Source organism: Copadichromis virginalis, linkage group LG4 (genome assembly GCF_057382275.1).
Source record: "Copadichromis virginalis isolate Kocher_CV1m ecotype Utaka linkage group LG4, C_Virginalis_male_GT1.1, whole genome shotgun sequence".
In the NCBI taxonomy this organism is placed as follows: domain Eukaryota; kingdom Metazoa; phylum Chordata; class Actinopteri; order Cichliformes; family Cichlidae; genus Copadichromis; species Copadichromis virginalis.
The window spans coordinates 14,258,162-14,282,760 of NC_140621.1; the positions used below are offsets into that span (position 1 = coordinate 14,258,162).

The following is a 24,599-nucleotide window of genomic DNA, read 5'->3' on the forward strand; positions in this document are numbered from 1 at the left end:
CATTGCTTGTGTCTTGTGTCTCTATGTCGACTCTTATGGGTCTAATTAAACCAAACACATTTATTATATGTATTCTTAAGCAGGTTTCCATCACTTCAAACATTAACATTAATGAGAGCATGTAAGCAAAAGAGACCTGCTTTGCTCTTGGACTTTGCATGAATCACAAAAATCGATTCAAAATGATTAATATTTGCAGTAAAGTTTAAGTATTTGGACATTTTTGCCTCTGTACACTACCACAGTGGGTTTTAAAGGAACTGTGATTGAAGTGCACACTTTCAGTTTGAATTCAATGGGTTTAACAACTGTTTAGGAATTCGGGCCATTTTTATGCACAGTGCCCCCATTTACAGAGGCTCTGAAGTAATTGGGCAATTGACTGACAAACAGTTTCACAGTCTGGTGAGGCCTGTTCCCATGGTATTCCATAACAGCCGAAGCACAGAAAGTATCAGGAGTTGATTCCAAGTGTTGGATTTTGTAGCTGTTTACTGGATTTTTCAAAATGAGAGCCAAACAAATGTTGATGCAAATTAAGGAGACCTTCATTAGACTGCAAAAATAAAACCGCAGAGAGAGAGCGCAAATCAACAATCTGGTTCATTTGTAAAAGACAGAATGTCCTGACCTGCTCAACAACTCAGTAGGTAACTCCCAAGGTTAAGAAAAGCAGATTACCTCTTCCAGGGTGCTCTCGACATGTAACAAACCTGAGACACCCTGGAAGAGGTAGGCATATCATTATCAAAGTCTACAATCAAGAAACACCTTCATGAATGAAATTTCAAAACAAGGTGCAAACTGTTATTCATGAATAAGGCCAGATTAGACTTTGCAAGAAAACATCTAAAAGAGCCTTTGCATCTCTGTAAAATAACAAAATAAGTTCTATGGACAGATGAAACTCAGATGAACTTTTACCAGAATGATGAGAAAAGTCTGGAGATGAAAAGAAACGGCTCATGATCTGAAACATACCACATCATCTGTCAAACATGGTGGAGGTATGGCTGCCATACAGTGTTTATTGATGATGTGACTGCTGATAGAAGCAGCAGGATGAATTGTGAAGTGTATAGGGCTGTACTGTCTGCTCAGATTCAGCTAAATCCTGCAAGACAGAGCTTCACGTTGCAAATGGATAATGACCCAAAGCAAACTGTAAAAAATAACCCAAGAGGCAAAGAAATTGGAGATTCTTCAGTGGCTGAGTCAGTCATCTGAAACAGAGTATTTAGTGCAGTCTGTGGGATAACTTGGACAGACACTGAACTGTTTATTTATGATTATTTAATTCATCATTGCAATAGAATCCTATAAATGTTAGGAAAACGTGAAAAGCATAGCTGGTTTCCTGTAAATAGGTTATAGCGTTACAGAGCATTTAAACATACAGATTTGATAGTTACATATGATTTTCATATTCAAAGTCATTTTAAGTATATTATTTTGATCTGTTGTTTGAGTATGGTTTTCTTTAATCCTAACTAAAAGGGAGAGAGAGCTAATAGTTCAAAGTTTTTCTGCTTCTTGTTTAAGGAGCCCTACATATAAATACAATACCTCACGCAGTAGATAACCTGTATTTCGCGACAGAATGGGTACGTTTGTATCTTGGACTTAACGCTTGGTGAAGAATCAGGCAAGTGTGGGTGGGACTACATTTCCCACGGGCCTTCTGAACGTGGTGACTGGGTGTTTTTAACGTCGTGACGTCTCTGCTCTTCTTGTTTTGGCAGTTTGTTTCGTTATTCACGGTTTGTCACTTGACCAAGAAGACGTATTGTACTCATGAACCAAGACGGAGCTGCGGTATAGTACTTTTCTACATAGATATTCTCGTGTTGTGACTTCGAGCCGTGTGGGGACTGTTTGAAGCGGTTCTGTGGACAGGAAGCCTCGCACAAGTCAGCTAACTAGTCTGGCTAGCTAGCCAGCCAAGCTAACGAATGCTAGCTTGGCTAAGAGCAGTTTGTTCTGTTTGTGTCAGCGGAAATGATCGATAGCCATGATGGGATGCTTGTTTTCAAACACCGCCTTAAACTTGATGCTAAAAGGGCCATGTTAAACCTAATGTCACGGCGGGGAAAGCGGTGCAAGTGCGGGGGACGTGTACAGGCAGCTTCTCGCTGGGTTAGCGTGTCCTGTTTTAACAACACAAGATTTGTGCCACCTTTGATCAGATCGAGGACGATCAGAGCTGCGCCCGCAAGTAAAGCCGATACAGGTCGTTAGCACATATTTGTTTACACGACTGTGCCGGCGAACACATCAGTGGTAGCGCTAATGTTATTCGTCGGTGGTGATTTAAATGAGCCCAACTCCGCATTCTGTTTCCCCGTGGAGCTTCCGTCTTTGTTGAGTTCTCTCTAGTAACGTGTTTGGGGGAGTCACTAACGTGCTCCTGAGTCTTTAGTAGTCTGTGCGATTAGATTAGTTGTGTTCTCAGGGTGGAGTCCAGCTCTCCTCGTTTTCTGTAAATGTGACAGATGTTAAACTGAAACCATTTGCTGGATTCCAGGGGAATACCAGCAGGGTGATAGTGTTGTTGTGCGCGTGTCATACATAGACATTCTAACGATAGAAATTAATGGTTATAAAAAGTCACATTGAAGGGACTTGCCTCCTTTTTACGAGAAAAATAAAATAAAACAAGTTCCCATAACACGAATCTATTTTCGTTTCAAGAGTTTGTTTGTGGTAAGGGTTTAAAAGGCAGTGATTATGGTTATGGTAAATCTCCAGGAAAGTAATGCGTGTGTATGTAATGTCCTCTGATGGAAACATAACTCTCTGTATGTGTGTGTCTGTGTGTGTGGGTGTAGATGTTACTGATTGAGCAGTGATTGTGTATGTGGGCTGATTCAGGGAGCTGCTAAGTGTAGTTTCACAATGGCAGATGGAGGCAGCGATGATGAGGTCATTCACCTGGCAAGCTTCAACGTTCACCGCAGCCAAGGTGAGACTTCACATCCGCACCGGCATGCATGTAGACACAATTGTCTGTCTCCAGGATATATGATTATTGTTTTTATGCATCTATCCATTTGCTTGCTTCCACTTGTCCAAGTTAGGGCCAAGGAAAGGGCTAGAGCCTTTCGCATCTGTGGCAAGGTAGACCCTGGAATGGTCACCAGTCTGTTGCAGAGCTAACACATAGAGGCAGACAACCATTCACACTAACACTCCAATTCAACTCCTTCCATAAATCTCAACCAGAAGTCTAAATCAAGCTTTATGGTCAATTTAGAATTGTAAGTCAGCCTTGCTACACCAAGCATGTTTTGCTCTGTGGGAGGAAGCTGGAGTACACAGAGAGAAGTCACAGACATGCATAGTACATGCATTTGTTGTAACAGTGTAAAAAGTGCAACAGATGCTCCATAACTACATAAAAAAATAATTTGCTGGTCTAATAAACCCGTCAGCACCTTTATAAACTTCAGGTTAGTAACAGTATGTTAATAAAAACCTAAAAACAATTATCAAAATGTGCTCGAATATCTTGCCTTGCAGAGCTTCACGTTTTAAGATGTAAATGTTCTGCTTATGCTCTGAGAGGTCCAGCCACTTTCGTGTATTTGACCTGTTGCACACACGCATATAAACCTCGTGTTTTGTACTTTTTAGGAGGAAGTGCAAAAGTGCAGATTATTTTCAGCACCTCAGCTAGTTGTCTGATGAACTAACGGTTTCTGCAAAGAAATTCAGCATTGGCTCATGTTGCAATCGCTCATCTCCTTTGTCTTAAATTTCTACACGATGCAGTGAATGTCCCTTTTTACATCCCCCGTAAATGCATCGTTTAATAACTCCACTGTGCGTGTGTCTGTGCAGGCTCGCGCTCTCATTTGAGAGAGCTCATCACTATTTCTGATGACTCGGATGAAGAGCCTGTGACTCTTGTACCGAGCAGTCCCGTTTTGGTCCCGGACGATGCAGATGACGACGATGTCAGCATACTGGAGGTAACTGATGCAGATTATTCTTGAACCTTTCTTCGTGTATGTCACTTGAGACTTATTTATATATGTTTGAATACATTTTTCTGGGATTCTTTCTGCTCTCTTCAGCCGCTAATGCCTGCGCGCAGACACGTGATCCGCCCAGCGGCGAAATGGAGCGGGGCCTCGCACAACCCAATTAAAGTTGTAAGTCAAAGTAGCGCATCTTCTGGGGTTTCCACACTGGACCCAGTCCCTGCCTGTGCCCCCTCTACCTCCAGAGATGCCAAGGGAACCACGTCTCCCCAAGCAGCCATTAAAGTACAGTTTCCGGCGCACTCGAGCACATCTGGAAACACACTGCTGGATCTCGGCCCTTCATCACTCTCCCAGCCAAAACCGACCATAAACTCACAGCAGCACAACGGTACATCAGCAGACACAAGTGGGGAGCTCCATGCAATTTCTTCTGTCCACACCCCATCTACCTCCACAAATGCCAAGGCCAACACCATCTCATCCAGAATACCTGCACAAGTACCTGAACAAATGCTTGTCCAGCCTCAGCCTAGCACATCTGGACTCGCGCATCCACAACCTGGCTCCTCAGCACAGTTACGGTTGGAGCATCACGCGAACTCCTCTGCCAGTGCCACACACTATATTAGTGCTGCTGCAGTGACTGCTTCAAGTTCTTCTACAAAGACTCAAGTAAAGGCTAGCACGAGTAGCCTTACGCAAGACAATCCTCAGGCCAGTACTTCGTCTGCACATCTTCCATCTCGTATACGGACGCACCCTCAGCCTAGTACTTCACTGTTCCAGTCTGGTGGAACAGTGCCAGTGCAGCCCCACCTCATCCAGTTGAAGGAGGTGAAGCTAGTTGTTCTTCCCCCACAGCCAAATCAAGCTTCGGCTCTAATAACCCAGCCCCAGGGTCTGCTGCAGCCTGTGCCAGTCACTCGAATGCGGGGCAATCTCATTCAGATTGAGCCGCAGCCCTTGGCTCAGGCCCCTGCCCAGGCTGCGGCCCAGCCTCCTCAACCCCCTCAGGTTATACCAGGGATGCCCCCTGCAGTTCTAATAGCTGCAGCCCCAGAGAGACTGGGTCCTCCAGAAGCAGGTCACCGGATCATCCTGGGGAGCCAGGCACCCAAAAATGCCCTTCCAAACCCTCCAGCTCAGGCTGGTCCCTCGGGTCTGCTTCAGCCAGCCAACAGACTTAACATTAGGGTACCTGGTGTGAACTCTAACCCTCCTCCTGCTCCTCCAGCTCCTCCCGCTCCCGCAGCTTCAGTCCCACACAACAGAGAAGAAGCACGACTTATTCTGGGTCAGAACCCCGAAAGACTTAATCTGGTCGCAGTGCCTCCAGCACCAGAGGACATTCCCCAGATAGAGGATGCAAGGCCTGGACCCTCCGCACAACAGGAGAGACCAGAGCACCAGCCTCACGTTAGAGCCCTTATCAATGGTGTTGTGAGTATCTCATTACGAAAATTGTTTGCATCTCTTTTATCTGTTATAAAGTTAAATGAGTGTAATTGTGCTGTGTTGTCTCACATTTCATCCGTTCCAACCCCATTCTTCTTTCCGGCCATGCTCTCCTCAACTTTTTGAATATCCTCTACAGTTGGATCTACTCCCCGACGTCCAAGAAACCTATGTAGCAGAACTGATCCAAAAGAATAATGTGAAAGACTTGAATGTGTAAGAATCATCTTATCTAATTTAACCTTAACGTAGAGCTTTAAAATAGATACCTATATCTTGTTGGGTAACCATGTTCGAAGCAATGTGCCACATGTGAATTTTAAAACAGAATGCAGTGATTTGCAAGTCATATAAAGTCTGTGATTAATTCAAAATAGTTCAAATGAAAAAAGAAATGATGAAACTGAGAAATTGTATTTCCTTTAAATACACAAGTTTATTTGGAATTTATGCCAAGAACACATTCAGAAAAAGATGGGACAAGGTCAAATCTGCCTCTCTTTTGTGTCATTTCTTCTTTTATCAGCAATTTGCAAGTTTTTGGATACTAAGCTGCAATTTCAAGTGGTTACATGTATAATATATCATTTTTGTGCAACATGTGGTTTCCCATTATCTAGCTAAAATAAGCAGAACCTTCTCCAGTATTAGTGATGCCTTCATATATGTACGTCTGTATCGTCACGGCTCTTGGGTCTTGATCTGTACACTGATTTAAAAAAGCTGATTTAAACTCTTTGCTTTAGTGCAGAGTACACGGTAAAGATAGTTACTGATTGGTGCAGTTTTCCCCTTTTCCTCAGTCTGTCTTCAAAGAGCCCGGGGTCAAGAGTTTTTGGCCTCTGGACTGATAGTATAACAATTTTTCTCAGTTTTCTTGATATTTTTCAGCAATACAGTCTCTAACTCTCTGGTAGTACCTTTATCCTTTGAAAGGATTTGCAAATTATTGCATTCTGTTTTAGCTTGTATGTTACACAGCGTCATAAAGACAGGTGTAGGTGGTCACATATGAAATGATTGCCAACTGTGCGCAGTTGTAACTGTGTGAATGTTTGTGAGAGCTTGTACACATGCAGCCCCCCTTCCCTCTGCTCTGTTCCCAGTATCTGTAACCTGCTGTTGGAGACTCAAGATTATCCGAGGAAAGACACGGCAGCGGCCACATCAGCTCCCACCAGCATCCTACTAGAGTCTGGTGGCACCCAAAATGAGGCAGGTGTCTTTGTGTGTGCGTGTTAGATGCACAGGAAATGTGTGTAAATGGTGTTAATGTGCAAACAGTAGAATTTCAATCAGTAAAAAGTGCAACGTAAGCTAGGATCTCGCAGTGTGGGTCAGGGTTTAAAAGCCCTTTTAGGACAGTTATGTAAAGTGTAGATACAAATTAATAACGGCGACGTGGTTCCTCGTTACATGAATTCAAGCTGAGCAGACCATTATAGTTTCTAATGGAACTATTTCTGGTATCAGATTATGTCTATAATGTGGTTAAAGAGTGTTGATGTAGAATGATGGAATGGATGTGCTGAGGCTCCGTCTAGTAACCAAATTAAAAGAAATAAATCATGCTGTATGTAAATATAGACTGTCTATGTTCTTTGGGGGTATTTTGATGTCAGAAGTGATTATATTAAGACCAAAGGGTTGAGTGCTAAGTTATTAGCTAACTGCAACAATCAGACCCTAATATCTACCAATTCGTGGACTTCAGAAGTAATAGAAGCAAAACTGAGGGACTATCCTTATGGATGTATCTCAGAGTAGGCCTTTTTATTTTTGAGATTATTATAATAAAAATGTCCCAGACGTCTCCTCCGATGTAAATGTAGGGAATAGGTTCACATCAGTGATACAAATAGGTGGAGGTGAGGCCTAGCAGACAACTATTAGCTATGACTGCCTGTGTCAGGGTGTAGCTGTTAGTTCAAGTAAACACTGCAATTTTTCATTGTTGAATTGACTTTTAAGTGCTGGAGGTTTACCGATATTTATTTATTTTACCTTTCCACTCAAGCCGATCACTGACTACAGCTTCATATAATCTGTGAATCGTATATTAATGTGTGTTTCTGTTTTCATGTTTGCGGTCTTTCAGGTGACCGAGGACTTGTTTGATTATGGCAAGCTGGGCGCAGTGGGACCTGAAGTTGTGATGCAGGCCGCTGACTTGCTCATGGCAGATTTCAGGATGCTCAGCTGTCAGGACATTAAATGGGCTCTCAACGCCCTGAAGGGACACTATGCAATCACACGCAAGGTACCTAAAGTCCCATCTGAGAGCACACCATGCCTCCTCTGTCTTCTTTGCTGTCGTACCTTTCAACTCTCCCTCGCTCTTCCTCCCAGGCCTTATGTGAAGCTCTGAAGAAGTGGCAAGAGTCAGGGGACCCGTCGGGAAAGAAACGACGGAGCAGGACCTCGGAACGCTGCTACGTCGATTTCCACTTTGAGTACGGTGAGAAAACTTTTAGCATGCACCTGTTTTTGCATCTTTTACTTATTGCTCTTTTGCACATTCAGAAATTGCTTTCACAAGCCACTGGAAACTCTCAGTAACTGGTTTCTTCCTTGTCCGCCAGGTTCGGTTAAGTTTGACAAGAGGATGTACTTCTTGGAGAATGACCGTCGGTACTGTAGGACATACAGCAGTCTGGAGGCATCTGTGCAGAAGGAGCTTTCGTTCTATCAGCAGAAGGCAAAGGAATGGGCAGAGGTACACACACAAATACACTCACTCGGGCACTCTGTTTTCCTTCAGTGTTGCATTTATCACGATTTTTATAGCCCAGAATGGCCCTATGTGGGGGGTGGCGGAGTGAACTGAGCACAACAACCATAATTGGTTCATGGAGTATAAAGGCAGCAAGTCTGTGTTACCTTACATTCCTTACGGGGGTGTTTATGGCTGTGTAAAAACCTCTTTGTTTTCTGCACCAAGAATTCCTCTGTGCAAGAAAACCCTGAACTCTATAAGCCTTCATTTTTTAACAGATAATGATATACTTCACTTATCTAAACAGTAGCTTTCTAATGCAGTAACTCATTTGTATAGCAAGCACTCTTTCTAGCTTTTCCCACTGTACCCTTCCCCACCCTGCACCATTGTCTCAAAGACTGGATAGCTTTGGCTTTTAAAGCAGTCGGGTATATGGGGCTAATTATGTTGCTTTAAATCCCTCTCATGTCCTGGAGGTCTCTCCATCCAGTATCCAAAGCTCCTTCTTGTTTTTATTAGGTCTCTTTCACCTTCTTTGCTTCTGTTTACCAGGCCTTTTATTTATTTATTTATTTTTTTTGCTGAGTAGAGTTTCCACTGTCTGCTATTTCCCCTGTCTGTGGTTGCCACCAGTAGCTATCCTCTCCCTATTTTGTTTGTGCCATTAACCATTTAGCAGGTGATAGAACTGCATAGTGAAACTGAAGCATATAGGAACTAGTCTGGAGCTTCATATTGTGCAGTCAGCTTCATGATGATAATTTCTTGCCTTGCACAGGCGGTTGTATTTATCTGCCGCTTGAAGATTTAAGTTACTAATTGGACAACTCCACTGTTAGAAGCTGCATTTGTTCGAAGACCAGGGAATAATGTGGTGCTGCTCAGTATATTAAAGGCGCCTTGCTTCAGCGAATAGAACAATTATAATGATTGGATATGTTGCATAGAGCTGCTTCGCAACTGTTGATAACCTTGTGATGTGCTGCATAACATGGAATACAGAGGTTTCTGAGGCTAATGTTCAGTCATTTAGATTTCAAGCACTTAGTAGGGTGAATATGTTAGTCACACTTAGGCACAGTCAGTAGCTAAATTAGCATACACCCATGGCATCATACACCCAGCAGCGGAGCCGGTTCAGTCCCAGGGACTCTCTGTTTTCAGGTCACTCTCTGCAATGTTGACTTACAGCTTACCTCGTGCGCCCGATCTTCACCAATTAACCGACTGCCCCGCTCGCTCTCTCTCTCTCTCTCTCTCTCTCCCTCTCCCTCCCCCCCCCCCCCCCCCCCCCCCCCCCAGCATGAGGACTTCCTCCTTGCTCTTCAGGTCAATGAAGATGAGTATAAAAAGGTAGGATTCATCTATAGGACTCTATCTGTTGATTCAGTCTAAAGTGGCTTTTCAGTGATGTTTCCAGATAACACTGTGCTGTGAATAAGTCTTGAGACACCCCTCATTTCTTTTTATAGTGTTGCCAAGGAGCCAGACGTTTGTTTTTGTTTTTTTTAATTAACGTGGTTTTGCGGCTTTAAAAAGCTCTTACATTTTTTCTTTGGATATTTGGCTGCCTTTTCACTCATTTCAATCAAGCTTTTAAACAACAATAATAATAGTATTAATAATAATGATAATAAGGCAGCTTCTGTGACACCAGTGCTGTGCCTACACATAACAGATAACTTTGCTTAGAACCAGTTTTATATTGTATCTTTAGCCAATTTTTTACCAGCAGCCTGTCACAAAAAACTTATTTGTTCCCATTTCTTTCGCTGAATCTGCTAAAAATGCTAAATACCTACAACACAGTTTGACAGGCATAAAATTGAATATAACATGATTCCCAAAGTATTACCTGAAAGCTTGTCTAGCTTGGCTTGGTCAGCAGTGCGGAAACTGGAGAAGTGGAGGATGAAAGAAGAAGTGGTAGGTCTAAAGAAGTATCTACAGCAGATTTCAGTGTCTGAAAGTCGTGTCCTGAAGACATAAGCAAGGATCTGACACAGGACCTGAGAGATCCAACTAATCCACTGAAGGATCATCAGAAATGGTCTTTGTGGAAGGGTGGCTGTTGAGAAACTATTGAGGATCTTACTCAGTATCTAACCTGAAACAGTTAACCTTTCAGCATGACAGTGATCCCAAACACACCAGCAATGCAGTTAAATAAACCTAGATATAAAACCACACAATGGAAAGTATCAGTCATGGATTGAAACAAAAGGCAGTCAGCATCCAAAGAAGAGCTTTGAATGTCCTTAAAGAAACCTGGAGAACTATTCCTGAAGATGACTTAAAGAAATGACAAGAAAGCTGCCTAAGAGAGCTCAGATTGTGTTGAAGAATAAATGTGGTCTTTTGTGGTACAAAATACTGAAATTTAAGCTTTTTAGAATTCTACGATGTCTGTTTTTGCCTCATATTCTCTATTTCAGAAATAATCATAATAAATCCAGTATAAAACTTGTTAGCTTGCAGAATGTGCTGGTTTCATTCGAGGTTCATTTTAGATATTGTCAGGATTTTCTGCATAATGTGAGGTTTTTGACTTATGATGTGTTCCGATTGTTTTTCCAGGATGGTCAGCTGATAGAGTGTGGCTGCTGTTTTGGGGAGTTTGCTTTTGAGAAGATGACGCAGTGTTCGGACGGTCACCTGTTCTGTAAAGAGTGCCTGGTCAAATACGCTCAGGAGGCGGTGTTCGGCTCTGGGAAGGTACACGCAGACATTTTCTGTTTTCAATACGACTTAACTGGTAATGTTGCTTGGCAACTATAATTGACTAATCCCATAATAATACACACCTCTTTGAGTGATGAGCTGTCAAATAAATGTCAAGATTGAATATGAGCTGGGGCACAGATTTCGCATATCATCAATGTTTGTTGTCCATGTATTATTGTGAAAATAAAGACTTTCCCATTTATTAGGTGCCTTGTTGCTGGTACTGGTGTATCCTGTATTGCATAAAAGGTTGTCGTGTTTTTCATCCGCCTCATCTGAGCGCACTGTTGTACCTAATAATGTGTCATAATAATGGTCAGTTAAACTGGAGGTGGCTGTGAACGTGCAGCGTCTCTGCTCTGTAATGAAGTCGCGCTCCGTCCTCTTCTTGTAGTCGGACCTGAGCTGCATGGAGGGGGGCTGCCCGTGCTCCTACCCTGTGTGTGAGCTGGAGAAGGTCCTACCAGAGAATATACTGTGTAAATATTACGAGAGGCAGGCGGAGGAGGCGGTTGCTGCCACCTGTGCAGATGAGTTAGTGAGGTAAGTGTGTGTGGGGGTAGCTCTGTAGCTGGATTCTGCTTTTCTTTGCTCCCAGATTTATAGGTATAATAAAGTAACTGATAACTCGAGGTGCCAGTTTGTCCACAAACAGATTTTTAATTGACTTAATAAAATTGAATAAAGAGATTCCAGCAATGTTTACAGATGGATAGAATTATGGCCTTGAATAATTAGACCCTGTCTTATCTTAAAGACGTCACAGTACCATTCCACCTCAACAGAGCGCTCTCAGACCGCTGGTTTACTTGTGGTTTCTAGGATATTTGAAAATAAAATGGGAGGCAGAGCCTTCAACTTTCAGGCCCCTCTTCTGTGAAACCAGCTCCCAGTTTGGATTCAACCTCTCTACTTTTAAGATTAGGCTTAAGACTTTCCTTTTAGATAAAGCTTGTAGTTAGGGCTTCAGGTGACCCTGGTGACCATGCTGCAATAAGCCTAGGCTGCTTCCCATGATGCACTGCAAGTGTGTGTTCTTCACTCACCTTTTTTCACACTCACTCTGTTTATACACACCTCTGCATGCAGTCATCAGTTATTACTAATCTCTGGCTCTCTGTCTGTCTTTTGTCCTGTCTCCTTCTCCTTGCCCCAACTGGCAGACGGCCACCCGTCCTGCCGGAGGTTTCTTCCTGTTAAAAGGGAGTTTTTCCTTCTCACTGTCGCCAAGTGCTTGCTTTGAGGGGGTCGTTTGATTTGTTTCGTTGGGGTTTTCTCTGTCCTATTGCAGGGTCTTACCAAGCGCCTCGAGGCAACTGTTGTGATTCAGTGCTATGAAAATATAACTGAATGAAATTCAATCATGATAAATGATAATCAGTTATTTTTTTAATAACTGGCTGCTGAGCCCCCTGTCATTTTGCAGAAGTGGCCTCCAGCCTTTATTGAAAATGTAAAATTTTCATTTAAAAAATCAAACTTTTAAAATATTGGCTAGAACTTGGGCTCATGGGCTAATCATGTGTTCAAAGCAAACACAAAGCATCAGGAGTAGATTCAAAGTCTACACGACAACATGGGTGGGTGGAAATTCAAATCAGGTGATGCAAACAGAAACGGTAGAAAATATTTCAGCTGTAATGCAAAAGCCAGTCAGCTGAGATTCATGTTCAGTATGGTTCATCTTCACTTTTACAGAACGAAAGGAAGGGGGGCTTAGAGAAATTGCCGTGAGAAAATGGTCCGCAGATTGATAATAGCTAGCTGCAGCCTAACCTATTTATGATTAGCACTTTGTCTCTCCTAATGTGGGATGTTGAAGATCTGGCTGCTTTGTCTAGCTCATTTTTCCTCTCTGATCTCTTCCAGGTGTCCGTTTTGCAACTTCCCAGCGTTGCTGGACAAAGACATGTCTCTGTTTAGCTGTCCCAACCCTCGGTGCCGCAAGGTGAGTTCTGCTCTTCTGCTCTCTCTCTGTTTATAAAGTAAATTCAACACTCTCGCAAAGAAGTGTACACCAAAGTAGGTCGACACTCATCTGCACATCTTCTGATGTGACCCTGGGTAAGAGTACTTACAGCACAGAAGATCTAATCTAAATTTTCAAACCAAGAGTGGACGACTGAATCGTGAATAATTCAGAGCGTCGTGACAGCAAAATGGTGTCTACCTATAAATCATCTCCGTGCAGCCTGGACACGAAGCCCGACATGCATAAGAGAGAGAGGCAGAGGAGAGATTGATGAGCAGCTTTTGGAAATGATGAACCGTTCCATGTGGCGAGGTCGCCACCTCTGGCTCCCTCTCTGTTTATCTCGGGGCCTCCTCCCTCTGTCTGAGGAATGCAGGGGGAGGCGATGCTCTTTGTCTGCCGGAGTTGTCGCACAAATTCCAGGCCAAAAAAAAAACCTTCATTATTTGGCAGAAACACACACAGGCTCATTCACGCTCCTTTCCCCACATAAATACAACCCTCCCGTTTTCCTCTGTTTTTCTGTGAGCTCTGCTTCTGTAAACGTCTCGCACTCACTCCTGCTCACAACTGTAAAGAGAAGCAAACACACACACACCTCTGCTATCTTTGCATTCCCTCAAAGGTAGGAGAGAAGTTGGGAGGGGGTTATGTCAGTAGTCATACAAGAAAAATGTGTGACTCCTCGCACAGTGGTATAAGGTCAAACCCTTCATTAACCGATGAGCTCGCATTCTTCCAATTTTCATGTCAAACTGAAGGCCCGTGGGCCAGATTTGGGCCGTTTGAAGATTTTAATCTGGCCAACAAAACATCGCACATGTACATGATGAAAAACACAGATCAAACCTGCAAGCTAACAAAGTAGTTGACAGAAAAAGGCTAAAAGACCAAGCAGAAGAAAGAGAAGCAGGAGTAGTGCAATCGCTTTCAAACCAATTGGTAGCCAATGGACGGAGAACATGGTTATAAAGCTGGTGAGCTCAACCAGTTTCATGGCAGAAGGCCAGTCTGTACAGTGCGGGCAAACTGCAGGATCTTGCCCGCACAGATCAGGTCTGTGAGACTTGTAGAAACACGGTCAAGAAGAAAAGACAAGTTTTCATTTCTAGGTGCAGCCGATGGTATCGAGTTCGGTGGTCTCAGGATCACCTCTCTGCTTTTTGCAGATCATGTTGTTTCTCTGGCTCCATCGGGCGAGCCCCTCCAGCTTGTGCTGGGGCAGTTTGCAGCCAAGTGTGAAGTGGAGAGGGGCGAATTAGCACCTCCAAGACTGAGGACATGGTTCTTCTGGTGTGTTCTGTTTGAAGTCAGAATTTCCAAGTTCCCAATTGAAATTTTCGACTTGAACAGCCCTTCAAGTCAGACTTCCCAGTTGAAGCAACCCCACCAGCCCCAATTTAACAATCCAAGATGGCGGCATTGCACATAAACATTAGTAAAACTGTAAAGCTCGCAATCTGTACAGGCACTGTTGTGTGACTGAGCAGATCTGTGGTCACAAGCTCTGGTGACAGTGGATGACCAAATGAATGAACGAATGAGATCGCAAATACAAGCAGCAGGAATTAGCTTCGTCTGAAGGCAGTCTGAGCTCGTCATCAGGGACAGTGGGAGCAGTGCAGGCGTTTGGGTAGAGCTGTCATTCACAGCAAAGGTAGCAGGTTGAGGTTGTTTGGAAATCTGACTAGGATGCCGGACCCCCTCACAGGTGAAGTGTTCTGGGTACCTCCTAAAGAGCGGAGTCCCTGAAGTAGGGACAGTGGACAGACTGAATCTCTCCTAGATGAGCTGGGAGAGGAGGGTGCTCTGGGTGTCTCTGCTGAGAGTGCTGCCCACAGAACCTGGACTCAGACAAGTCAAGAGAAAAAATATTTTATTAAATGCCCGAAGCTGCCAGTAGCTCTCATATTCAGGCTTGTGAAACAGGTTGTTGTGAATTGGTTTCATGGTGTAGCATGTCCCTGTGGTGTAAGCACATATTTAAAAAGTCTCTTCCAAAGTGTAAAATATTTTTCCTTTTTGTCATTTTCTGTTTTGAAAATGGGATATACTTAACTTTTTAATTTGTTTTCATACAAGAGCAGCACTTTGTGTTTGAGCAAACCCTGTTTTAGTTTCAGAGGGCTGTGAGACATCAGTGTAAGACTTGTTTGCCCTTTAAACGGCTCTCAAAGCAGTGCAGACACCACATTGAAACAGTAAGAAATGAGTCATGTGAGTTATCCTCCTCAGCATTTCTGCTGCCTTGGTATTTTAGGGTGTTTCCAGCATCAACTTTCCCAGAGGCCTTTTTAAAAGATTTTATAGGAACTTTGGAGGAAACTAAAACTGAGGTTTTAACCAGATTCTTAATTACACCTGAGCTTTTCCATGTGCCAGCAGGGTTTTTCCTCCATAGCAAACCTCTTCTGTAATCCTACATCTGCTGACTTGGCCCAAGCTGGACTAGTTCTTCTTACTTGTGGCTCCACAGTAGCGTTTTGTCTTTACCATAGCTTCTCTATTAGCACGTGGCTCTCAGATGCCTCCTTTTGGCTCGGCATTATGCTTGCATTTGTTGCAGATTTTCGCCTCAGGCAGTGAAGAATAGAAATCCAATGCAATTCCTGCCAGCAGCCTGTAGGTGGAGCCATAGGCTTACAGTTGCTGGCCTTGCAGCATCACTGCACAGCTGCACCTCATTACAAGCTCACACACACACCCAGAGACGTAAAAGTTAGACATGCTCCAGATAACTCTGGGTCTGATCCTTGCTCAGTGATTCGTCTGCAGTGCAAATTCAGTCAGCTTTTAAAGCCAGCACGTTTAAGCTCTGTTATGTTTGCTTATGTATGCCGCAAAAAGCTGCTTCCACTTCCACTTAGAATTGGGATGTGTGTTGTTACCTGGAAACCCCCATCACACACGCTGGTACTATCACCAGTGTTTAATAAGAGACGGGTGATATTGAGGTGTTAATTCCTCTCTTGTTTTCACGTGTGTGTGTTTTTTATTCCCATACACACACACTGTACAGTCTACCCCACAGCCCGCTCAAGCAGGGCGGGGCCTCATTATGTAACTGACACACTTCCGTAAGCCCACCCGCCTTCTTCCACACCGCCGTCTCATTGGCTAGCCACACTGTCCACTCCCCTCATACTGGTTTCTGACTGGTCGGTCACACTTCCTCGTCCATTTCAAATGTGGTTCTCATCAAATTTGACCCAGATTCTGTCCTCTCCTTCAGTTTTTTTTTCTTTCTCCCAATCTGTCCTGGCTCTGTCTGACCTACACAAACATATTCCACATGTGGTTGTGAGGACATTTGCACAGGTTTGTCCCCGGCCTGTGCATGATTACTTGTTGAGGAATGTGATATGTGAGACACTGGAAGTGGAAGCACTGTGCAAATCTGTACACTGCAGTCTTGGTGTTGCTGTTCCTGTAGATCAGATGAATTTTCTCAAAGGAGCAAGTCCTGTGACGGGCTTGCAAGCAACAAGCTTATGGCTTGTCATGTCAGGTTTAACCTCTTCCTTCCTGCCATTCGAAATGCCACTCGAGTTTGATTGCAGCAAAAGCCACACACTGACAGACACACACATCCCCTTACAAGCCCATCAGAAGCTGTGCACATCCTTATAAGGGCTGCTGTAGCGTCCACCGCAAGAGAAGAAGAAAAAGATTTAGAGGAGACGCAAAATATGAATGAAAGTAGGAAGGAGGTGCTGTTAGGGAGTGGCATGCAGAAAAGGAGAGCAGTGAATGAAGGAGTAAGGCGAGCTGGAACATGCTGGGGAAAAAAATAGCAGGAGCAGTGAGTGTGAATTAATGAATGCAGAGAGGGTGAAAAAGACAAACTTGTGGTGCTGCTGCTGTGTGTTTATCTCTGTGACCTCTGTCACATTTCAGCCTGCTTCAATTTTTTTTTCGTTTCTTTTTCTTTCCTGTGTGTGTGTGTGTGTGTGTGTGTGTGTGTGTGTGTGTGTGTGTGTGTGTGTGTGTGTGTGTGTGTGTGTGTGTAAGTGAAGGCGTGGACGACACACCCCCTTCGAGGTTTGGCTGTGACATCAGCAGCTGTATTTTTAGCTGCACTATAAGAACTCAGGTGTGTTCCTGGTTTTCAGTGTCTTGTCAAACAGGTCTCGGACAGGCGCGCTCGCTCTGCTCTCCTCGTTCCTTGGCCTCGATGTCACCACTAGGGGGCGATCTCTCATCGTTCTGTCGTTCTCGCCCTGGTCTGGCTTTGTGTGAGCTGGCGTTTTCTTGTTTTGATTTGGGGGGTTTTGTGACACTTGAGTCCAGGAATGCTCACTCTGGCTCTTTTCTTTTGAGGTTTAAGCAGAATATTTCTTCCACCTGAGCTTTTCCTGTTTATTCCGCTTCTGTAATCTCTAACAGTTATTCTCTAACTACAGACTATAGGGGTATTTTCCTCTTTAGCTTTCACTCGTCTGCATGATTACATCAGCCGGCCTGCAGATTAACATGTTTTTATGACGGCTGAGACATCATATTTTGTGTGTGTGGATGATTGGGCTTTTCTTGACTTGGTTGTGTCAGGTTGAGTCAGCATCTTAAACACTTTCTCGGGGTCCCGGAGATGTTCCAGTTTTGCAGTTATCTTCTTGGGAGACCACTGCTGTCGGGGAGACTTATTGGCAACTTATTAGCTTATTAGCAGAACACAAGTTACAAGATCAGTGTCACACAGTGTTTCTAATGTCTTTGCTCCTCAGTTAGATAAGTTAATATCACTTTTATTAGTTCCACAGTTGGGAAATTGACAAAATGTAGTCCAGATGGGATTTGAATCCACAATCCTGAGCCCCGCACGCTGTTGCCTTATCCATTAGGTCACTGGGTCTTTATAATAATTGACATAATGAACCCCAAACCTCCATATGGTTTGAATCCGTGCTTTTCATCTCTATATCAGTTTTATTCAGAATGTTTTTTTTCTCTTTTTGAAGAAACAACTAAACTAGATCCAGATCTTGTGCCTTTTTTTAGGGAGCGCTCATCACTCAAGCACCAACCAAAACCATAGATTCTCCCCCACCACCCTCTGGCTGACCTTACTCATGCAGAGCTGTCCCACTGAATATTGTGAAATCAGCTCTGACTTACATGCATGATAACAAAAAAAATCCCCCAGTGAAAGGAGGATGTGTGAGGAGGTCACAGGACACAGAGGGAAGGTGCAGCAGCAGCAGCGGTGGAGATGTGGATCATGCTTTGCTGCATCAGCTGTCACACTGTTTAATATTAGATGAGGGGCTCAAATATTTATGGTGACACCACTTAGCTAAGGGTTAGGAAGAGTGGGAGTCTTGAGCCGCCTGCACCCCGCCACTCCCCAACATCCCTTTAACCTAGCGCTTTTGGCTGAGGAGACGGAGAAAGGTTGGAGCCTGGAGTCGTTGTTTCTAGGCAACCGAGCAGTCAGCAGCGAGCGCTCTCGCTGCAGTCATGCAGAGAGAGAGCCACACCTAACCGTGCAAGCCCCGAGTCCCTGCAGTGGCAGCACCAGCAGCATGCTGAGCAGAGGCAGCGGTGTGTGTGTATGTGTGTGTGGGAGACACTCTGACTGCAGTGTAATACCCACTTACACCGCCTGCTCAGCATTAATGGGAAAACTATGGGTGGATGCATCTCCTGACTTTTGATGAGAAAAGCACAGAAGCAGCACCCTCTTTCTCAACATCCCCTTCCTGTCTTTTTTTTCTTCTTCTTCTGTTTAGGAGAGCTGTCGAAAGTGCCACGTCCAGTGGAAGCAGCATGTTGGGAAGACCTGCGATGAGGTCCTGGAGAGAGACGAGATCCGCATGAGGGTGCGCTTGTAAGTGGGTCACAGGAATCCTTCATCAGTAATGTACAGGGTGCTCAGATTTAACATGTGAGGAGAGCTAGATTTAACATCTACCAGAGAGGATGCTGGGTAAACACTTCAGTTTCCCGGACAACATTTGAGGAAACTGAGAGGCCGGCTGCTTCCTGCAGTGCTTCCTGTTTTGAGCCGGTCGCAGATCGTCTTACTTCCAGGCGCTGAAGGAGACGGGAAGCGGCCTGGTAGACAGATCAGAGGATCGAGGTCTGATGATTCTAACAGGACAAAACTAAAAGGGAATCATAGTAGCAGGAGTTTGTTCTGCTGCATCCAGAGGATCTGATCATTCACAGAAAATGTCTCTGTTATAGTGTGTGTGTGTGTGTGTGTGTGTGTGTGTGTGTGTCACAATGAAAATCCCAAAATCGATCCTCTTTCGTCACATTTTCCTAAACTTTCTCTGTGCTGCAGCGAGGAGCGCATGACGGCAGCTCGGGTGAGGAAGTGCGTCAAGTGTGGGACGGGCCTGGTCAAATCGGAGGGCTGCAACCGGATGTCGTGCCGCTGCGGCAGCTTCATGTGCTACCTCTGCCGAGAGCCCATCACCGGCTATAACCACTTCTGCCAGCACGCCCGGTCTCCCGGCGCTCCCTGCCGCCACTGCCGCAAGTGCTCCCTCTGGACCGACCCCACGGTGCGCTCAAAACTCAAAACTCTCACAATCACAGATCTTGATTCTTGTTGTGTTTCCCACTGCACTTTGACCTTGACCATCTGAGGCCGTGGCTGCCCACAGCGGCCTGGCTACAGAATCACTGGCAACCAACAGGCAGCCTTTAGTTTCCAGTCAGTTAATGAGCTGGAGAAGCTCCAGCTCATCCTCTGATGTCCTCGGTCACTTGTAGCACAGAGCAGGAAGTAAAGCGAACTCTAGCTACTAGAAATAGTTTGGTTTAGGGAACTACATAATGCAGACCTGCAGGTTAACGACCGTTTAACACACGAACCAGCTCAGTCGTTTAAGGTCAAGTAATAATGGCAACAGCGTTTTTGGAAATGTGTCAACTTCTCTGTGTGTTGTGTTTTTACAGCAAGATGACGAGCGAATCATTCAGGAGATCCAGAAGGAAGGGGAGGCGGAGCTGAATAAGAAGTGCACAGGTCAGTCACAAAAACATGCTCTGAAAACGATGAGCTTTAACTCATACGCCGTCAGGCTGAGTGCAGCGGTTTTGCTGTGTCTCTCCGCCCCACTTTTTTCTTCACTGCACTATATAATAACAGCAAAAAGCCCCTAATAATAATAACATATTAAATAATGTTGGCACTCATCAAACTGCTATTAATCGCTCAGTTTGCAGTGAATTATGTTCTTTGGCAGGAAACTGTGGCACTGCCACGACAACACTGTTCCTCTCCGGTGTTTCCTCTTCATCCCTTTGACTATTATTTATTCAGGCGTGCTGGCAGCAGTTGCATGAGTGTTTCCTGTGTGTGGTTTATGTGAAGGATAGGCGTGAGGGAAACATTTGATCCTGCTGTGCACCTCACCGATCCTTTTATTTATTTTCATTCTCCTCTCAGATAATTCAGGGAAGAGAGTCGGCCCACCACCGGAGCCCGTCGCAGACACCAAGCGGCCCCGTGTCGGTCCACCTGCAGAAAACCCACCCATACCCAACCCCCCGCCCGCTCCTCTGCCCCAGGCAGTGCAAGCTCCCCTTTTCGTCCCTCCGCGTCCCCGCTACCCACCGGCGCCACCGCCGCACTACCCCCAGGTGATCATGCCGCGGCTTCGCCCGGCGCCCTACGTGCCCCCGCTGCAGCACCTCCCACCCTTGAACAATAACAACAACAACAACCACCACCATCACCACCACAACCCCGGTCCCTTCAACCTTCATCAGCACAACATGGATGTGATGGACATGCCGATGCACTACGGGCCACCGCACCGCTACTACAGACGCTTCTAACGCGATGGCGTGAATCCTGCTTTGACCCGGTGTGCCCCTGCACACACACTCATGTACCCTCACTACAGTATTTCAGTAAAGTTTTCCCCCGTCTGATTATTATTTTCCGTTCCTTTTATTGTGCATTATTGTTTTTCATTCTAGTGTTTTCATCCGTTTTGATAGCTCTGCGAGCTAGCCTCTCCTTATCAATTCAAATAAAGAAAAACACACTGAAAGTGCGTTTTTAGAGAATCACAAACACACTTTCAGATACTTTTGCCTTCTCGTGTTGATTTTGGGCTTCAATAATGGCGAGATCCTCTTGTTACTCTTTTCCACCTTTTTTGTGTTTTCGTTAAAATGTTCACGGACAGTTGAGAATCTTGAGGCAATTTCTTTCCCGTTTATACAGATATTTTTGAGTAATAAAAGCGGAAAATTAAAAAAATATTGTTAGCATTTGCTCTGTATCTTTTGTGTAACATGTGAGACTGAAAACTTTTTAATAAAGTCCTCTGTTCGCATTTTTAAGACCTGCTGCAAAGCCGATGTTGGGAGACATTTCTCTCTGTCTGAGCCTCTCTTTCACCCCCTCCTTCCTCCTTCAGCTCATGCAGAAAAAGGGGCTGACTCATGATAACTGAGCCCCCACCCCGCCTCAGGGCTATGCGCCAATCACATGACAGACGGACTGTTTTCCACCAATCGCCGTGTCGCGACAGCCGGGCTTTGTGATGTTGCAGAGGGGACTCCTTTGTTCAGCCAAGCGTGCTGCAAGTGTGACAAATCACTTTGCAGCACACACTTTGCTGTCTTCTTATTTCTGCGTGCACACTAGCAAACAGCAAAGCTCCATTTTAGCCTGGGGGTCCTAATGGTTTTAGTCATGGGTGGTGGGAGACAGACTTCGAGAGCTGGAATTAGACTTTAATCAGACTCTTCATCTTAAACCAGCCAAGCCGACATGAATTGAATCATGTAAATGAGGCTCACAGACGTTTGTCGTTTTTGGGTCGTTCACTCAAATTCACGTTCACGCATGATTGCATCATTTTAGGTTTTTTCTTTCTTCTTCATATAGCTAAAGTTATTTGAAACCTTTTTTTTAACTCCATCTGAGCTAAAATAACTGAGCGCTTTTATTATACTAATGAACTAAAAAAAAAAAGAAGCTCTGCTGACATCACTGTGACATCATCAGTTTAGTTTCCAGATGTGATTAAAAAGCCTTTCCAAAGACAGGGGGAGGGGGGTCACTGTTCATAACACCATGTGCTATTTTTACAAGCTGAGTGATGCCTTCATGATGACTGACTAATGTGTAAACTCACTGGACTGTACCTTCAAAGATTCATTGTTTCCAGCTAACCCCATGACTGCTGTGGCCACCCTCTGTTAGCCCTGACCTCAGAGCCTGTAAGAATTCATCCCGACTGTCACTGCTGTCATGAGTTTGAATCCCTGAGAAACAATCTTTTCTTTTAATTAGAAATCCTATTCTACTCTATTCTTTTCTAGTCCCCAAAGACACCCCAGGGCTTGCCAGAAGAGCGTGTGGGTCATGGATTACAGTTGGATAGCATTAAAGGGAATTATCTCCTAATGACTCATTTAATTCAAACAACAAAGGGCGGGCTTAGCTGACATGATTAGATTGAATAAAGGAGATTTCTGGCAACGCAGTCGATGCTGTCACTTACACAATTCAAGCTCTCAATAGTTACCCTGGTATTATGATTGAAACACTGTCATGGATGGAGGCATTGCTTTTTACAGTATTAGAGGAAAGTGTAAGTACACAAGTATAGCAAACATACTGAAAAGTACATCTGAAGAGAAGGGTGTGTGTGTTAATGTGCTGCCCGTGCAGTAAACGGACTGGGACTTGTAGAGTTTACTGAGGACCTTCTGCTACGAGCGACACGCACAGTGCTTTTATTCTGTACCTCTAAGCACTTTATCTAACATCCACACACACTCAGACTCTGATGGATGCATTGAGGGTAATTCGGGATTCAGTGTCGCCATGCAGAGACAGGGATCAAAGCTTCCGATTGGTAGAGGACCTCCTGTACTTCCTGTGCCACGACTTCAGTAAGGTTGGCTTGAACCACCAAGTCAGCCTCAGCCATGCTTCCTGCTTAGATAACAGCATGCTAATGCATCCAGTCCAGAGCCGACAAGAAAAATAAACAGTTCGTCCACTGTGGGCCGCTTCATCTGGCCCAGTCAGTTTAGATCACTATACTTCTAGTGCTAATTACATAGCAGCAGCTGACAGAGGGTTTCATCCCCAGAGTAGTGCTTTGCACATTTGCTACCTGCTTCACACCAGGTAGGAGACACAAATCCCTTTGAGTGTGGGTGTTTGCATCTAGTGCAAACGCTCTGCTACATCCAACATGTGGAGCTGTGTGAATAAGGGCGCAGACAAAAGTAGCAATAATAGAGGACTTCAGTCACAGAAGCAACACAGACGTCCCTTATGTTATTGCATGTCATAGGTGGAGTACCTTGAATGCTCATTGTGTGCAGAAAAGGTCATATAAATATACATGGGCCTGTCCTTAACTGCACTGATGCATAAAAGGGCAAATCAGGAGTTCAGTCAGTACAATAACAGCATCGCCGTCATCTATTTAAACCTCACATTCATCAGCGTTTTCACCGTACTATTTGTCCTAAGGTAGCAATACCTTTATTATCTCCAGCTGTGTTACTATATTTTGCTGCATATCTTTACTAATATGTCAAAACCAGCCATTCCAATGTAGTTAATTTCAGTTAGGAGACACAAATCCCATAAGTAGCTATGATTAGAGGATTTCATTTATGTCACCAACACAGACTGTACTTTTAGTTTGAAGTCTTGTGTGTGATAGGTGGAGTACCTCGAATGGTCATTGTGTGCAGAAAAGGTCATGTAAATATGCACAGACTGTCCTTATCTGCAGCGATGCATAAATGTGAACAATAACAGTATCACCATGGGCTATTCAAGCCTCTAAAAGACAAACACCGAGTCTTTTCCCTGAATAGTGGTTGTGGAGCCGAAGCTCTGAGTGGGATTGAACGATGAAACGGATTTTAAATGCGTCGCATTCTGGCAGGCCTGAAAACACAAACCACAGACGTGACCTACATATCTTCTGGGACACCTGTGATGGACAAATAGTGCCTCGGCTTCCTGCTGCTTCCTGTTATTTTGCATCCACGTTCCTGTGCTCACACTGCTGTATACATATTGTTTGCATGTTACATGGTGACCAGCACAACCTCTGCGGAGCAGAGTGAGAGCAATCTGGGATGTCTTCTCGCTCCGAATCAGGATAAGGAAATGCATCATATAAACAGAGGTCCTCACAAAAATAGAACTGCAGGCGTGTGTGTGCATGTGTGTGTGTGTGCATGCATATTGGAGCTCTCCTCCTCAGGGAGCGCTGGTGTCTGGCAGCATTTGGTCCCCTGATGGTTTTTGCTGCTCCACCTCCGCTGGCTTTGTTTGTGTGTGTTATCGTCTGTGTGTCTCTTTAATGGCTCTGTATGTTTTTAATGAGCATGTGCTTATGCAGCTGTATCCCCTCAGTACAGCTACCTTTACCACCAACCCACTGCTGATGTGAAACTATGCAGAAAGCGTCATTCGTGCCTTTGATGGCTGATTTGTAAAAATGAGTCAACCTGCTATTCATCCTGCACAGACCCATGTTGCTCACTCACATCCCCTAAAGAGATTACACGCTGACCCACTGACCCACTGCCTGAGAGTGGAAAAACATGGTGATGGTGGGAGGTAGATTTGATTAGAGCGGAGAGAGCTGATAGCGAAGGTGGAGGAGAGTGTACGTTCACACAGGATGGATGCTGGAGGAGGAGTCCGCACAGTAGAGCGTGGCTCAATGAGCTGTTCTCTGATCAAAGGGGGACCTCCTCCTCCTGGTGCTGTTCCCTAAAGGCTCCTCACCCTTCA

At 44.6% G+C, this 24,599-nt stretch overlaps 1 protein-coding gene across 2 annotated transcripts; it reads left to right on the forward strand.

The window, feature by feature from the left end:
- Nucleotides 1-1,683: 1,683 nt before the first annotated feature.
- Nucleotides 1,684-21,160, forward strand: rnf216 (ring finger protein 216). 2 transcript variants are annotated; one of them, XM_085453726.1, is made up of 17 exons: nucleotides 1,685-1,815; nucleotides 2,829-2,962; nucleotides 3,841-3,971; nucleotides 4,077-5,426; nucleotides 5,581-5,657; nucleotides 6,548-6,656; nucleotides 7,540-7,701; nucleotides 7,791-7,899; nucleotides 8,024-8,157; nucleotides 9,463-9,513; nucleotides 10,738-10,875; nucleotides 11,279-11,427; nucleotides 12,754-12,832; nucleotides 18,586-18,683; nucleotides 19,143-19,365; nucleotides 19,763-19,832; nucleotides 20,256-21,160. In XM_085453726.1, exons 2-17 carry the CDS (start codon nucleotides 2,896-2,898, stop codon nucleotides 20,645-20,647), a joined length of 3,339 nt encoding a protein of 1,112 aa, XP_085309852.1. In that variant the 5' UTR covers nucleotides 1,685-1,815; nucleotides 2,829-2,895; the 3' UTR covers nucleotides 20,648-21,160. The 2 variants fall into 2 exon arrangements, with proteins under 2 accessions (XP_085309853.1, XP_085309852.1); XM_085453727.1 differs by lacking the exon at nucleotides 9,463-9,513 and having other exon boundaries at nucleotides 1,684-1,815.
- The last annotated feature ends 3,439 nt before the right edge of the window (nucleotides 21,161-24,599 follow it).

Bases quoted from the DNA above. Each gene is read 5' to 3' on its own strand.
- rnf216 (XM_085453726.1), top strand. From the start codon at position 2,896: ATGGCAGATGGAGGCAGCGATGATGAGGTCATTCACCTGGCAAGCTTC. The intron at 5,427-5,580 runs GTGAGTATCTCA...TATCCTCTACAG, and splicing joins GAGCCCTTATCAATGGTGTT to TTGGATCTACTCCCCGACGT. The intron at 12,833-18,585 runs GTGAGTTCTGCT...TCTTCTGTTTAG, and splicing joins CCAACCCTCGGTGCCGCAAG to GAGAGCTGTCGAAAGTGCCA.